This window comes from Centroberyx affinis, unplaced genomic scaffold, assembly GCF_046629955.1.
Source record: "Centroberyx affinis isolate AG114_WGS23_722 - 3 ecotype Tasmania unplaced genomic scaffold, CSIRO-AGI_Caff_v1 ptg000103l_1, whole genome shotgun sequence".
Lineage (NCBI taxonomy): Eukaryota > Metazoa > Chordata > Actinopteri > Beryciformes > Berycidae > Centroberyx > Centroberyx affinis.
This window is the reverse complement of record NW_027278805.1, coordinates 385,097-398,078: the sequence shown is the minus strand read 5'-3', so window position 1 is coordinate 398,078 and position 12,982 is coordinate 385,097. Positions and strand designations below refer to the sequence as shown.

The window sequence follows — 12,982 nt, the reverse complement described above, 5'->3', positions numbered from 1 at the left end:
TATTTCTAAACACATTTTAGAGACACCCGTCATCTCATGTGTGGACTTTCAAATTGATTAAAGTCTTTTTTTCCCCCACATTTCCTTGTTTGTGAAAGCCATGTTGTAATAGCACTAGAAAGTGGTGGTAAAAGAGTTGCTGATCAAACGCTCGAGGATGTATCCAAATATTGCTTTCATTTTGCAAAGTTGCACATGCAATACAATACATGCAGTTTGCCTTTGCTCTGCTCTCTACTTCCTACTACCTCTTTGAGGGGAGGGAGAAAATTGAATTCATCTCCCTTGCTAACTACAGATTTTAGCCAAATTGTAAACAAAATAAATATTTACTTGTCCACCCCAGCTTGGATAACTCATTATTTGCCCAGCATCTTATTTTCAAAGGTGACTTTACCATGAAGCTGTAAATTGCCTTTCTTTGATTGACTTGACCACTGAATTAATTGCTTTGGTTGAATCCCATCCCATTTTTTTCCCAGCAGATCTTAGATGAAGACCAGAAGCTGCTAGATCTTGGCTATGAGGTGGCTCACAAGCCTCTGGAGGTCCTGGGTTCGGCGACGGGTGGTCTCCAGCACCTTGTCATGGTTTGTCTTCTCCTCACTGGCATAATCTGTCACCACCTTGTTGGTGATAAGGGACAGGCCCAAGACACGCAGGCCACAGTGACGAGCCACGACCACCTCCGGGACTGTACTCATACCTAGACAGAGGAAAGAGAGACAAAGGGAGAGAGGGAGGGTCAGAATGTTCAGAAACTCCAATTTAGTGTGTTATAGGTGTGCTTACATGACTTTTAGACACAAAGGGACATTTTGGATGTGTCCTGAAGCCTGAGCAACTTTTAGGTCACAATTTTCCTCCACCTTCACACAATTGTTTATTATATATAGAGAAATGAATCACCAAACGTATACTTTTTTTCCATTTGGCTATGCCATCATGATTATTTATTCAAAGCAGCATCTGTTTCTATGCCGTTAACAGCAATACTCACAATGTTGAGGTTGATGGTTGAAATTTTACAATTGTTACTGTTACTTAGTGCTACTGTTAAAACCCTTTCATTCGTTATCACAAACACTGATACAGATGCTCTTAAGATGTTCTTTGGGTTGACACATGCAAATGTCATAACTCATTTATAGCTCTTACTCTGATTATGAGAAACCTAGTTAAGATACCTGATTACTCCCAGATTAAAAAAGGTTACTGTGGCATGGAAACATCTTACTGTTTTCACTGTCTGTGCAAACTCAGGCTTGCATCGCATTATTGGTTTTGATATCAACAAAACATGGCAGTGAGCAGTATTACTATTACTGTTGGGATCGTCATTTCTTTCCCCTGCATCAAAAGTAACCTACTATTGCTCAGTCAAAGAGGTAGGGGGTAGCTGGCAGCTGCACCTTTTTATACTCTTGCTGGCAGACTGTTTTATCTGTTCTGTCTATTTCATCCAAAAAATATTCTACTAATATACTGTAGGGCATCAAAAGTGTATGTAAACAGCTTCACCTGAATAAGACCTTAACTGCATGAATGCAAGTGTGGCCAGTATGCTGTGCAGTTGCGATTGTCTACATACAGTATGACTGCTGTATTGTTGAGAAGTTGCCCCTACTGTGCCAATCTCCCTTTATGTGGGCATGAGGGATCCATACTAACCCACAGCGTCAGCTCCCAGAAGCTGCAGCACTCTGCACTCTGCAACGGTCTCGAATGTTGGTCCAGCCACCATGCAGTAAACCCCTTGCTGTAGGAAGGTGCTGCAGCCCTGCTCCTCTGCTGTCTGCTTGGCCAGAGCAATCAGATCACGGTCATATGCATCTGACGTGCAAAGGAAACGCACTCCAAACCTGAGGAGTGAAGGAATGGTACAGAATAGTCAATAAGATACAGGTGTGGCCACTGTACAAGTCCCACTTGTCACATGCTTGCTGCATGGATACTGACATGGGGCTGGCGTCAGGTAAAAGTATTCCTGCTTTGCGTCCATGAGGTCCACTGATATCAAGAGCAAAGTGCTGGCTTAATGCTATTTTTTTTTTTTTTAAAGATTTTATTTTTGGCATTTTATGCTTTATTTGAGAGATATAGTGAGAGAGAGACAGGAAGGTATGGGAGAAAGAGCGAGGGGAGGACATGCAGCAAAGGACCATGGGTCAGATTTGAACCCGGGTTGCTACGGGAAGGCCTGAGCCAAATGGTACGCGCCCTGCTCGGTGAGCCACCAGGGCGCCCCGGCTTAATGCTATTTGATGATGTTAAAATTATCTCCTGTAACATTCAGTGTTCAAAATTGAGTACACGTGCTTGTACTTGGACAGGAGCAGTGGTACTGGTGCAACTAAATGTTGGGGTTGTGCTACAACCCTGGTTTTTATGAATGAGAACGAGATTCGTACTATTGCCTTCTGCTGTCTCCATGCAGCACCACTGAATAAAGCAATAAGCCATTTTCACCCAACCAAGTCTTACCTTGACCTTGACAGGCTGTGATAGGACCACCCAGGGAGTTCGTCACTCAGCCCGCCCAGGCGCTATACTGTCACTGACTGTCTTCCTCTGGCACATCATTCAGCTCCTGTGAGTGTCAGTGAGGCCTGAAGTATGAACTCTTGAACTCGAGTTTGTACTATTGCCATACTGTATACGCCCAACCCTCACTGATCACGATGGTTAGCACTGCTGGTAACTACTGCAGGCCCGAAAGCAGGCACAGCCCAGCCAAAATAACACCCATAATTGATGGGATGGTCATGGCAAACAAGCCTCGATTTGACAAACAATAACAATCTACCCTCATAGCATACAGGCATTACCTCACAGGTTGAAGACTACCTGACCATATGAATAACATGCAAGTAACAAAGCATACCACTCACAGGCTCACCGCTCTACTAGTAAATATCAAGTAGTCTAATAGAATTAGTTAGAACATCTGGTAATTTGTTACCTGCAACTGATGTAAGTAGAAAACAGGGCTAACTTATTACCTGAGTAGACAGCTAACATTTGGCAGCATTCAGAATAGAATATGCCAATGAAGAGGCTGTCATATCAAGGATGTAAAATTCAATAAAGGTGTGTAGGGCAGCCCAAGAGGCAGCAGCACACACATCCTCCAATGGAATGCCTTGTAACAATGCCCAAGAAGCAGCCACAACCCTGATAGAATCTGCCCTAAGGCTCTCTAGGGGCACCTGCCCTGCAGTGGTTAGCTGATTAGAACAACCGAGAGCCATGCACAGGACACAGGATGTGTAACTGCTCCCCCTCATCCAACTGAAAAGGAGGAGAATGAAAGGCAGAGAGGACAATGACCGCAGATCTAAATCCAGCCTCTATAACCTTAGGCTGAAAACAGGATTAGGCCCCAAGTTACTCTCTGATTATTGGGAGAAAAAATGAGGCAAGACTGATGCACAGACAGTGCCACAGCCACGGTAAAATACGCTCCAGCCAATGGTTCGTGGTCTGAGCAAGGAATCCCTAATTTTTTTGACAACCTGCTCCAGAAGAAGAAGTCGTATAATCTTTAGCAAAACCTGTTGGGCTGCCATGTATGGTTCCTCACTCAGCTCTTCTCCGTCGCCCTCGTCTTCAGAGCCCCACTGGGCGGTGTGGTAGTCCCGCAGGTAGCTTAGTGGTTTCTCTTCCTGCTCTCCCTGGCACGAATGCTGAGAGAGAGGCGGGGAAAGGTGTGCAGCGACACCCAAAGGTAATAAATCAATGTCTTCCTCTTCGTCAGCCTCATCCAGAGCACCTGTAGGCCATTCGGCAGTATGAGAGCAGCTCGTCAGAAAACTAAATAGTTCCTCATGATGGCGGATAACTCCAACTGGAAGGCTGGTGCAGTCGTTACAAAAAAAATGGGACAGAGAGCCGCCTCAGCGTGTCCTTGGCTGAGACACCGAACACACAAGGGGCGAGAGTCCCTCTTGGCAACCTGCATTATGAACAATGTTTGAAGTCCGACATGAATCAATGTTGCTAGCGAAAACATTTGAAGCTATATCTGCTAGCTACTATCTTTGAAAAAGTTCATATGTAAAGATCCTACTGATTGTTGATCTTGTTGAATTGATGCGAGAGTGAGAGAGTGTATGTAATTGTATGCCATGCAAAATAATTAGTATGTCTAATCCTATGTGTGTGTGTGTGTGTGTGTGTGTGTGCGCTCTACCTCTCATCATTGTGCCCACACAGCGGGTTCTGCCCGGCAAAGCCTGGCATGTTGATGTGGTCTTTAATGAGCATGATGTCACCAACGTTGAAGCTGCCATTGACCCCTCCAGCTGCGTTCGTCACGATCAGAGTTTCCACGCCCAGCAGGAAGAACACTCGCACCAGGTATGTCACCTGGAGAAAGAAACATGTCATGCTTGAGAGACAGATGCCATTGTCGTTTTTAAAGATTGTTATGATGGATTTATGATTTTTTAGCCAGCAGGGGCTCTATGTATTGCAGTGTCGGTCTGTGGGTCTCGTGGGTGAAAGTGTACCGCAGGGAGTTAGATTGCAGACTCTCAATCAGGATACCCGATTTCAATTCCTGGAAGGGACGCTTCCACAAAATTCAGTTCTTAGTTTTAGACAGTAGAGGGAGAAATGCATCATACTTGGAGAGGAATCAACTTATAATGCGACGTTGGTATTGGCTTTTACCAACTTATGTTCATAACTTCTGAAAACAAAATCTCAAACTGTATTATTAGAGAAGTCCATTACGAATCAACAGTCCAAAAAACTTTAGCTTTCTGGCTACTTTCTCTCTCTTCCTGTGTCAACAAAAAAAGTTCCACTCAAAGTCTTGCAGGAAGAGAGATCCTCTGCCATTGAAAGTGCCTTTTTTGTCAAATGTCTGTTTCACCAATCCTCTAATCAAGCCTGGCGTGTTTGCATGCATGTCATTAAAATTAACTATCCAGCTTTGAGCTGCTACAAGTTCAAATTTTTTCACTTGCTAAAACGTTAGCATGCGCACCAGACAAAGCTAACTATCAGAGACACAGATGGTGCCAATCCTCTCCTCACATATTATGTAAGGTGATAAATGGGCCAAGCTTCCAACAAGTCAGACTGGTCCTTTAACTTGTTGTTAGCTATTTTTGGTGACTTGATTTTATTACATTATTTGCCCAATCTCAGCTGGCAAGCACATAACTGGCGCTAAGCTAGTTTTCACACATCACACAGAGAGAAAACAGACCAAGGAATACACCAAGGAAAGTAAAAGTATGACATGAGACAAAGTTTGTGAGCTAGTGCCACAAGTTCAAGTTTAATATCTTCCTGCTTCCTGCTTTCTGCCCGATCAGACGCTCTCTGTCTGCTTATCTATTTTTGGCAATATTTTCCTGTTTTTCCTGCTGCACTGCTCAAAACTATGAGTGGGGGTTCCTGTTAATGACAAATTCTACAGGATTAAAGTGATCAGACGTCGTGATCACTTATTTTCAAACTTTTTTCCAGATAGTTAACTGCAGTGTGGTGTGTGGATAACACATGGCTCCCCTCAGATCAGAGTCTTCAAGATGCACGGACTGTTTTCGACTGTTACAGAAGATCGCTGTACTTGAAACCAGGATTCTCGCATTGGAAAAAGCTGGAGAACTTCATGACACACTACAAATGTCTCCTATCAGTGAGCTGATACAACCTAGCACAGCTAAACAGGCTCCAAATGAAGAATTGTGTATAAATGATACTATAACTTTTCCAAAGTTTGGTAAAACTGAGCCAGTACAAGGAAAGCCCTCTGAGAATAGAGAATACTAACTGCTGGCACAAGTTTGGCGCAAAGCCCAAGAATAAAAGCAGAACCATAGTCCAGCTTGGAACACAGCTAAGGAAGCCAGCTCATTCGACACCGGGCACCTGCACCAGCAGACGGCCAACTAAAGATGCAAAAAATCAGAGACTGCAGTCACCATCAACCTTACGACTGGAGAACAGGTTTGAACCATTACAATATCTGCATGAATTAGAAATTGAAAAAGAAGGCACTGCTGACCAGTTGCACAAAAGAGAACAAGGACGGATTATGGTGCGCACAGATGGAGAAAGACCAAAAAAAGTTCACTCAGTCAAAGGACTAAACCGTGGCCCCCCCATCAGATCAAGCGAGCGAGCCGTTCACTCTTATTGTGGGAGACTCCGCTATCAGAGACATTCGCGGTAAGATGTTGAAAACATGTTGTTTCCCAGGCGCAATGGTCAGTGACATCAATGATAAAATTCCCCAGATATTGTCTGATCATCCAAGAATAAATTAAATCATTGTTCATGTGGGGACAAATGATACTCAAAATCGGGTTCAGGCCCTGTCAAAACTTCAAAATTAGCTTTACTAAATGTTAGGTCACTAACAAACATATCATTTTTAATTAATGATCTTATTGTTAATTTTAAACTTGATTTCATGTTTTTAACGGAAACTTGGTTAGATGAAAATAGCAATGCTACACTTATTGAAGCATGTCCTCCAAATTATAACTTCTATCAGTCAGTTAGACAGGGCAGACGAGGGGGTGGAATAGCCGCAATCTACTCAGATCAGTTTAACTGTACAAAGGCTGACCTAGGAGAGTTTAAGTCTTTTGAATATCTGGCCTTTGTCCTCAAGGTTGAAGCTCCAGTACTTATTTTAACACTCTATCGGCCACCTAGGCAACTACCATTTTTTCTCCCAGAATTCCCTGAATTGGTATCACTTATTATCACCAGATATGATAGAATAATTCTGAATGGTGATCTAAACATTCACATAAATAATATGTCTGATTCGAAGGCTATGGAATTCACCAAACTACTGGACAGTTTAGAACTAACTCAACATGTCACTGAGGCTACACACCAACATGGTAACACACTCGACCTGGTTGTGACGAAAGGGTTAATGATTGACAGTGTATCAGTGTCTAATGTCTCTGTTTCCGACCACTACTGTGTATTCTTTGATGCGCATTTGATTGTAACCAGGAACATGAAAGAAATTGTTGCTCAAAAGCGGTTGCTAGATGCAACAGCAGAACTTGAGTTCTCAGAGCTTGTAAGAGAACTGGATGTCATCTAAACTGCTCATTACATGAAATGGTTGATGCTTTAAATAACAATCTGAGTAATACACTGAACAAAGTGGCCCCACTCAAGGTCAAAAAGAGGTTAAATGGCAAAATATCACCATGGATAAATAACTCTGTCCGTGAGCTCAAGAGAACATGTAGAGCAGCAGAAAGGAAGTGGAGAAAACGTATGAGGCAGTTAAGCAGAGTAATAGAATAAGGCACAAAGGAGTTCTTGGGCCTGTTCAAGTCGGGCGATCTATAGCTCCTGCCTGAGGAAAGGAGCACCAACTCAAACAGGAGAGGATGGTCATGGCAGTGGGCGGTGTTCGCCATCCTCAGCACCTGTCTGTCAGGTCAGTTAGCTGTGTTTGATTCTCTCCAATGACCTTGCTGGTTATCCTAACCAGCCTGTTCAGTTTGGCTTTGTTAGACACATTTAGGTTACCAAACCAGGCTAAAAACGGAAAGATAAGTACTGATTCAATAGTGACATGATTGTCTTGCTCACATTAAAAGAGTTAATCTTCCTCAGAAAGAGTCGGTGCTGTCCCTTTTTACAGATTAGATCTGTATTCTCCTCAAATTTAAGCTTGTTGTCCACCACTGTTCCAAGGTACTTGTAGCTGCTGACCCCTGATCTGTATTTCCTGATTTTTTAATCACAGTGTGGGAGGGGGTCCCAGGTGGTCTCCTGTAGTTTATGGCCATGTCTTTTGTTTTGGGCACATTCAGCTAGAGGAAATTGGTGTCACACCATTCCACAAAGTCGTCCACTACCGGCCTGTGTCCAGATTCGCCTTTCTGTAACAGACTTATGATCACACAGTCCTCCACAAACAATATGTCTCCTTGTGCAAACTCCTACAGTCCTTTTTATAAAAAAGGATGTACAGGAGAGAGGACGCAGCCCTGAGGAGAACCAGTGGATGAGCCGAGCTTTTGACAACACCCTTTTTACCCTAACTTGCTGGGACTGGTTAGTCAAAAAGTCTGTTATCCATTCCACAAGTTTCCTGTCCAGAGAGATTACACAGCAGTTTATCAGCCAGCATGTGCGGCTGAATAGTACTAAAGACAATAAAGAGGAGTCTTGCGTCAGTCTTGTGGCCCTCCAGATGCTTAGTCACACTCTGAATGTCAATTTCAACTTCGGGGGTGGTCTCTGCCCTTTTGCGCATTAAAATCCATTACCCATTATCCATTATCAAACCTCAGATTGAAGGTATTTTTACTTCATCTGCGACATCTGCACTATTACAGCCGTCAATGTTTATCAGTTAAGTCAACATTTAGACCAACCATAGTTTTCTTTCTTTTCTTTTTTTTAAAGATTATTTTTTGGGCATTTTTGCCTCTATTTGACAGTTTAAAGATTGTGAGAGAGAGAGGGGAACGACATGCGACAAAGTTCCCAGACCACTGAGCCACCAGGACGCCCCCAACCATAGTTTTCATGCCCTTCCAAGCAGCTGTCAGATTACTGCTGCCAAGCTCCCCATCAGTAATCTCTTTATATTTCAATTTGGCTATTTCAATTTAGGAATCAGTGTATCTTCACAAACTCTAACGTAATCACTCACTACTGTAGTAAGCTCATCTATATTGCTAGCAGATTCCTGAAACATGTTCCAATCTGTGCAATCAAAACAGCCTTGTAGAGCAACAGTACTGTCATCAGTACAAATCTTCACTAGCTGCTTCCAGGGTTTCTCCCTCCTCAGCACTGGCCTGCAGGTGAGCTGTAGCTGTACTGTACTGTGTTGTGGTCACATGAGCCAATTGGGGGTAATGATAACTTATAGGCCCCCTTGATGGACCCATAACGGGGGTCCAGGATTGTGTTGTGACGAGTTGGGCAGGTGACATATTGATATTAATTATTAAGTGATTTTTTTTTCAAATTACAGTTATTAAAATCACCTAAAATTATGTTGGGGCATCAGGAGAGTTTCAATTCTGAATGACATTAAAAATGTTGTCAGTGGCAATCTTTGTGTTGGCTTTAGGGTGAATGTTATTTGTAGAAACTCCCTTAGTAAATAATAATGTCTGACTGACACTGATAGTAATTCAGTATCAGATAGACAGAGCTGCTCCCACACTGTCACATTGCTGCACCATTTGCGATTGATGTACAGTCTAACCCCATCCCCTTTTGATTTGCCTGTTACAGTTTTTCACAACTGTCACACTAAAACTGGAACTTGAAACACAATCGCTAAAACCTGAAAGTCATGTATCAAATCCCTAAACCAAGTCTGCAAAAATACAAGCACATCTTCTGCTTCACTCAGTTTGCAATGCTAAATCACACTTTTTGCAAAACACTACACACACCTCATCTGAGAGTACCAGTAATAATAAGAAACATTAGCGGAAGTATTGTGATACAATGCAACATAAAATGTTATGTAAAAATTAAACCTTTACATATACACAGTGTGGATTGTGTTTGGCAGTCATCACTCATCAGGACTAAACTAGCTCACCGTGTGTATGTTGTAGCCTTCGTAGAAGTGGAAGCGTCCCTGCATGCAGACACACTGACGACCCCGCAGACTCCCGAATACCAGCTGACCCTCATGGCCCGGCACTGCCCAGTGGACATATGAGCAGCCGTTAGGATGCTTATGTAAGGTACACACACACACACTTAAAATATGTTTTCTCTTACTCTAGCTGTCACTCTTAACCCCTCTCAAACACACAAACACACACACACAGTCTTGTTGTCCAGCAGGTCACCCAGACCGCCCAGACCTGAACCGCAGATGATGGCCACTTTAGGACGCTGCTCTGTGTGGGACAGCAGCCAGTCTGTCGTCTCCCTGTAGTCGTCGTAACTGTAGCTGAAGACAACAGAAAATAATAGTGATTCATCTCAGTTAATACCAAATCATGTCTCTGATATTGATAAATCAATGGCATTTCATGGCATTAAAAATCATTATCATCATCATAATCATCAATACTAATCAACATCATTTTCATATTTAGAATTAGGATTCAACACACACAGCCAGTTAGACTGACGCATAGATGTTAAGATGAAACTTTGTTGATCCCTGGGGAAACTGGGTTACAGAAAAGCAACAGGGCATCAACAGGGTACAGAAAAGAAAAACAGACTACATCAGAAAAATAGAATATAAACAAATATAAAGAATATACCAAATGTGGGTAATAAAAACATACACAACTGACAATTCCATTACTAAGATCTTAGGTAGAAAGCACAAATGAAACGATGGGGGAAAAGTATGGATTACCGCATTATTATTGGTATGTATAACAATTAAAATTACATGGGGATATGAAGAAACCAGAATATATTAATTGACAGAAAATATGCATGATAAATCAATGATGTGCAGCGTATTCTCATTAACAAGTCAGAGTCCATACATAAGTACAGAAAGGGTCTAAACATGTAGACACTGTCACAGCCCAGGCTCAATGGACTTGACAAAAAGGGAGACCACACGTTTCAAAGTAATACAACAACATATTTATTGTAACCTAAATAAGTAAATTATCAAAAATGAGAATAAGGATGTAAGTCTGTAACATCAGTAGTGAATGCATTGCAGGGATGAGTGTGGTGTGGGGATGTTGTATGGTGAAGGGAAAGAACCAAAAAGGGAACTCTGCCTGTGAATCACCTGAATCAACAGAAACACAACCAGGAAGCACGCAACAGAGCTCTGATCATACTCATGACCTTAACATGCACTAAAACCGGTTCATTTGATTGTTTTGTTTTTTGTGTGTTGGTAGCTTCGGTTCAGTTAAGATTTCTACCGTGTATTAGCATTGTTTCATGTACAGATAAGGGCATGAGGCTGACACAGATTGAGTGTTTGATACAGAGACTAGAGTTGAGAACATGTGAACAATTCTCCTGCCAACAGGCTGACTTTTACAAGAGGGCTATTGAGCAGATTTTCTGTATAGAATCTGGAAAAATGATCAAGGAGCGTGAAAATACTTCAGAATGAGGGGGATCCATACCACATTATCACCCCACAAATAACCCCTTCATTGCACTGTAAAGACAACTGTGAACCCTGGGGGTATCCTCCCCCGGGAGGAAATTTTTAAAATGCATCAATCTGGTGTAATTTGACATGAACATACATGGGTGTAAATGAAGCAGCATAGTAAACAGTTTGAGCAGCAGTCTGCACAGATCAACAGTGATACAGTATATTGTAGTCTGTCTGTCTCTCTCCTCAGGCCTGCCACCTGAATTCTTCTCTTGACACTTATTTGTCTCCTCCCCTCATCTCTCTTTGTCTCTGTCTCCTCCTCTCTTGTTCATTTCAGGTTTTGCAAAAAATGAACAGACACAGTTATCAATTAATATATAAAACTTTAAATGTATATGATATAGGCTACAATATGTGCTCCTCACTCCTCATCTGTCTCTTTACTGTAAAAAAAAAAAAAAAAGATCCAATCCTATCATAATCCAGATCCAGAGAGTTATATTTAATCAAAAGTTATATTTCTATATATTTCACAACCTATATCACTATATTACTACAACCTAATAGTGAGCTACTTTGGTTTGTTTGTTACATATGGAAACTGAACTTTAAGCATAACTCATTTTAAGAAGTAAATTATTTAACCTGTGATGTCCTTCTGTTAGGAAGCTGATATTTTCAATGCCATATCAAAGATCACCATGAAAAGCCTAATCCATTCTGAATGGCTGGAGGAGTCTACCAGCATAGTAAAATATACAGAGGCACAAATTAAAAATTAAATTTTTAAACATTTTCTCACGTTTAATGGAAACAATGTCTTCAGTTGAAAATAATATAGTTGTTTCATGTGAAGAGAACTAGTTTTTGCATTTAATGTTCCGCAGCCCACATAAGTAGACCTGAATGGGAGGATTCAGTAGCCTAACTAACTGACTAACCAGCTGACTGGAGAGAAATAGTAACATTGTGTTTACAGTGATCCAATATTATATTGAAGATGTTGAGCTTAAAAAAAAACTGCTGTAGCTTGTAGGCATCTAACCATGAAGCTATCAACCAAGTGTCAGTCCAAGCTAACACTCCAGTGTCCATCTGGCCGCCTGTTAGTCAACTCGCCACCACACAGCTGCCTGATTTTTGCTGTCTTTCCAGATATGGATAATCAATCACTTAATTAAACTAACCTATAACATATCTTACCTTTCTTCCTCTTTTGAAAACGTGAAGAAGATCCATATAACCTGTCTTGTCTTTTCCTGACATTGTGTTTCCTGGCTGTAGCCTACCTTTTCTGACCTAGACTAGGACCGACCGATTAAAATCATCCATAATGTAGCCTATTCCTTTTCTATTCGACTCAAACTACACAGGTTGGCAGAGCCTCCTACCAAACAGACACACAGGGCTGGGAACAGTTGGAGCAAGAATGAGAGAGAGGTAGAAAGAGAAAGAGAAAAAAAAGGCCAGAAAAGGCAAAAAAATCCTGCTTAATGAAAAGAAAAACTAGAGACCAACATGACCTAATGCTCAGTGAGCCTGGTCAAACAGCCAGGAGTAGGAGGCTGTCTAATCTACTTGTTTTGCCTCTCTGTCTCTCTCCTAAATACTGCAGTGGCCAGTTTCTGTCAATGCCTTATATTTAGTAGTTGACAGTGTGGGCCTCGCTCTTGAGGATCGTACTTACAGCAGCATGTGTTCATGTGCTTCTGTCCCTCTAGGAGCTGACAGTGTGGGCCTACCCCACCAGCCTGGGGCAAATAGAGGACAGTGTAGTGTGCTGCATTAAAGACAATCCAGTTCTTCCTCACATGTTCCCTCAATGTTAACCTCTCTTTACACCTTCCCCACCCATCTTTTTCCTCCAACTTGCCCCCACCCCTCTCCCTCACCTCACCATGCTTCTCTTCTTGCCCT

The 12,982-nt window shown here is 42.0% G+C and overlaps 1 protein-coding gene across 1 annotated transcript; it reads right to left on the bottom strand.

Moving 5' to 3' along the window:
- Positions 1–509: 509 nt before the first annotated feature.
- On the bottom strand, positions 510–12,768 carry LOC139648105 (purine nucleoside phosphorylase-like). Its single transcript, XM_071524171.1, has 6 exons — positions 12,749–12,768; positions 9,793–9,919; positions 9,566–9,703; positions 4,193–4,368; positions 1,672–1,862; positions 510–706 (listed from the first exon to the last, which is right to left on the bottom strand). Exons 1-6 carry the CDS (start codon positions 12,766–12,768, stop codon positions 510–512), a joined length of 849 nt encoding a protein of 282 aa, XP_071380272.1.
- Between the last annotated feature and the right edge of the window lie 214 nt (positions 12,769–12,982).

Excerpts from the sequence above, each read along its gene's own strand:
- LOC139648105 (XM_071524171.1), bottom strand. The coding sequence starts at position 12,768 with ATGAACACATGCTGCTGTAA. Across the intron at positions 9,704-9,792 it reads TGGACAACAAGACTGTGTGT|CATCCTAACGGCTGCTCATA; the intron begins GTGTGTTTGTGT and ends ACCTTACATAAG. Across the intron at positions 1,863-4,192 it reads TGTGGGCACAATGATGAGAG|GTTTGGAGTGCGTTTCCTTT; the intron begins GTAGAGCGCACA and ends TTCACTCCTCAG.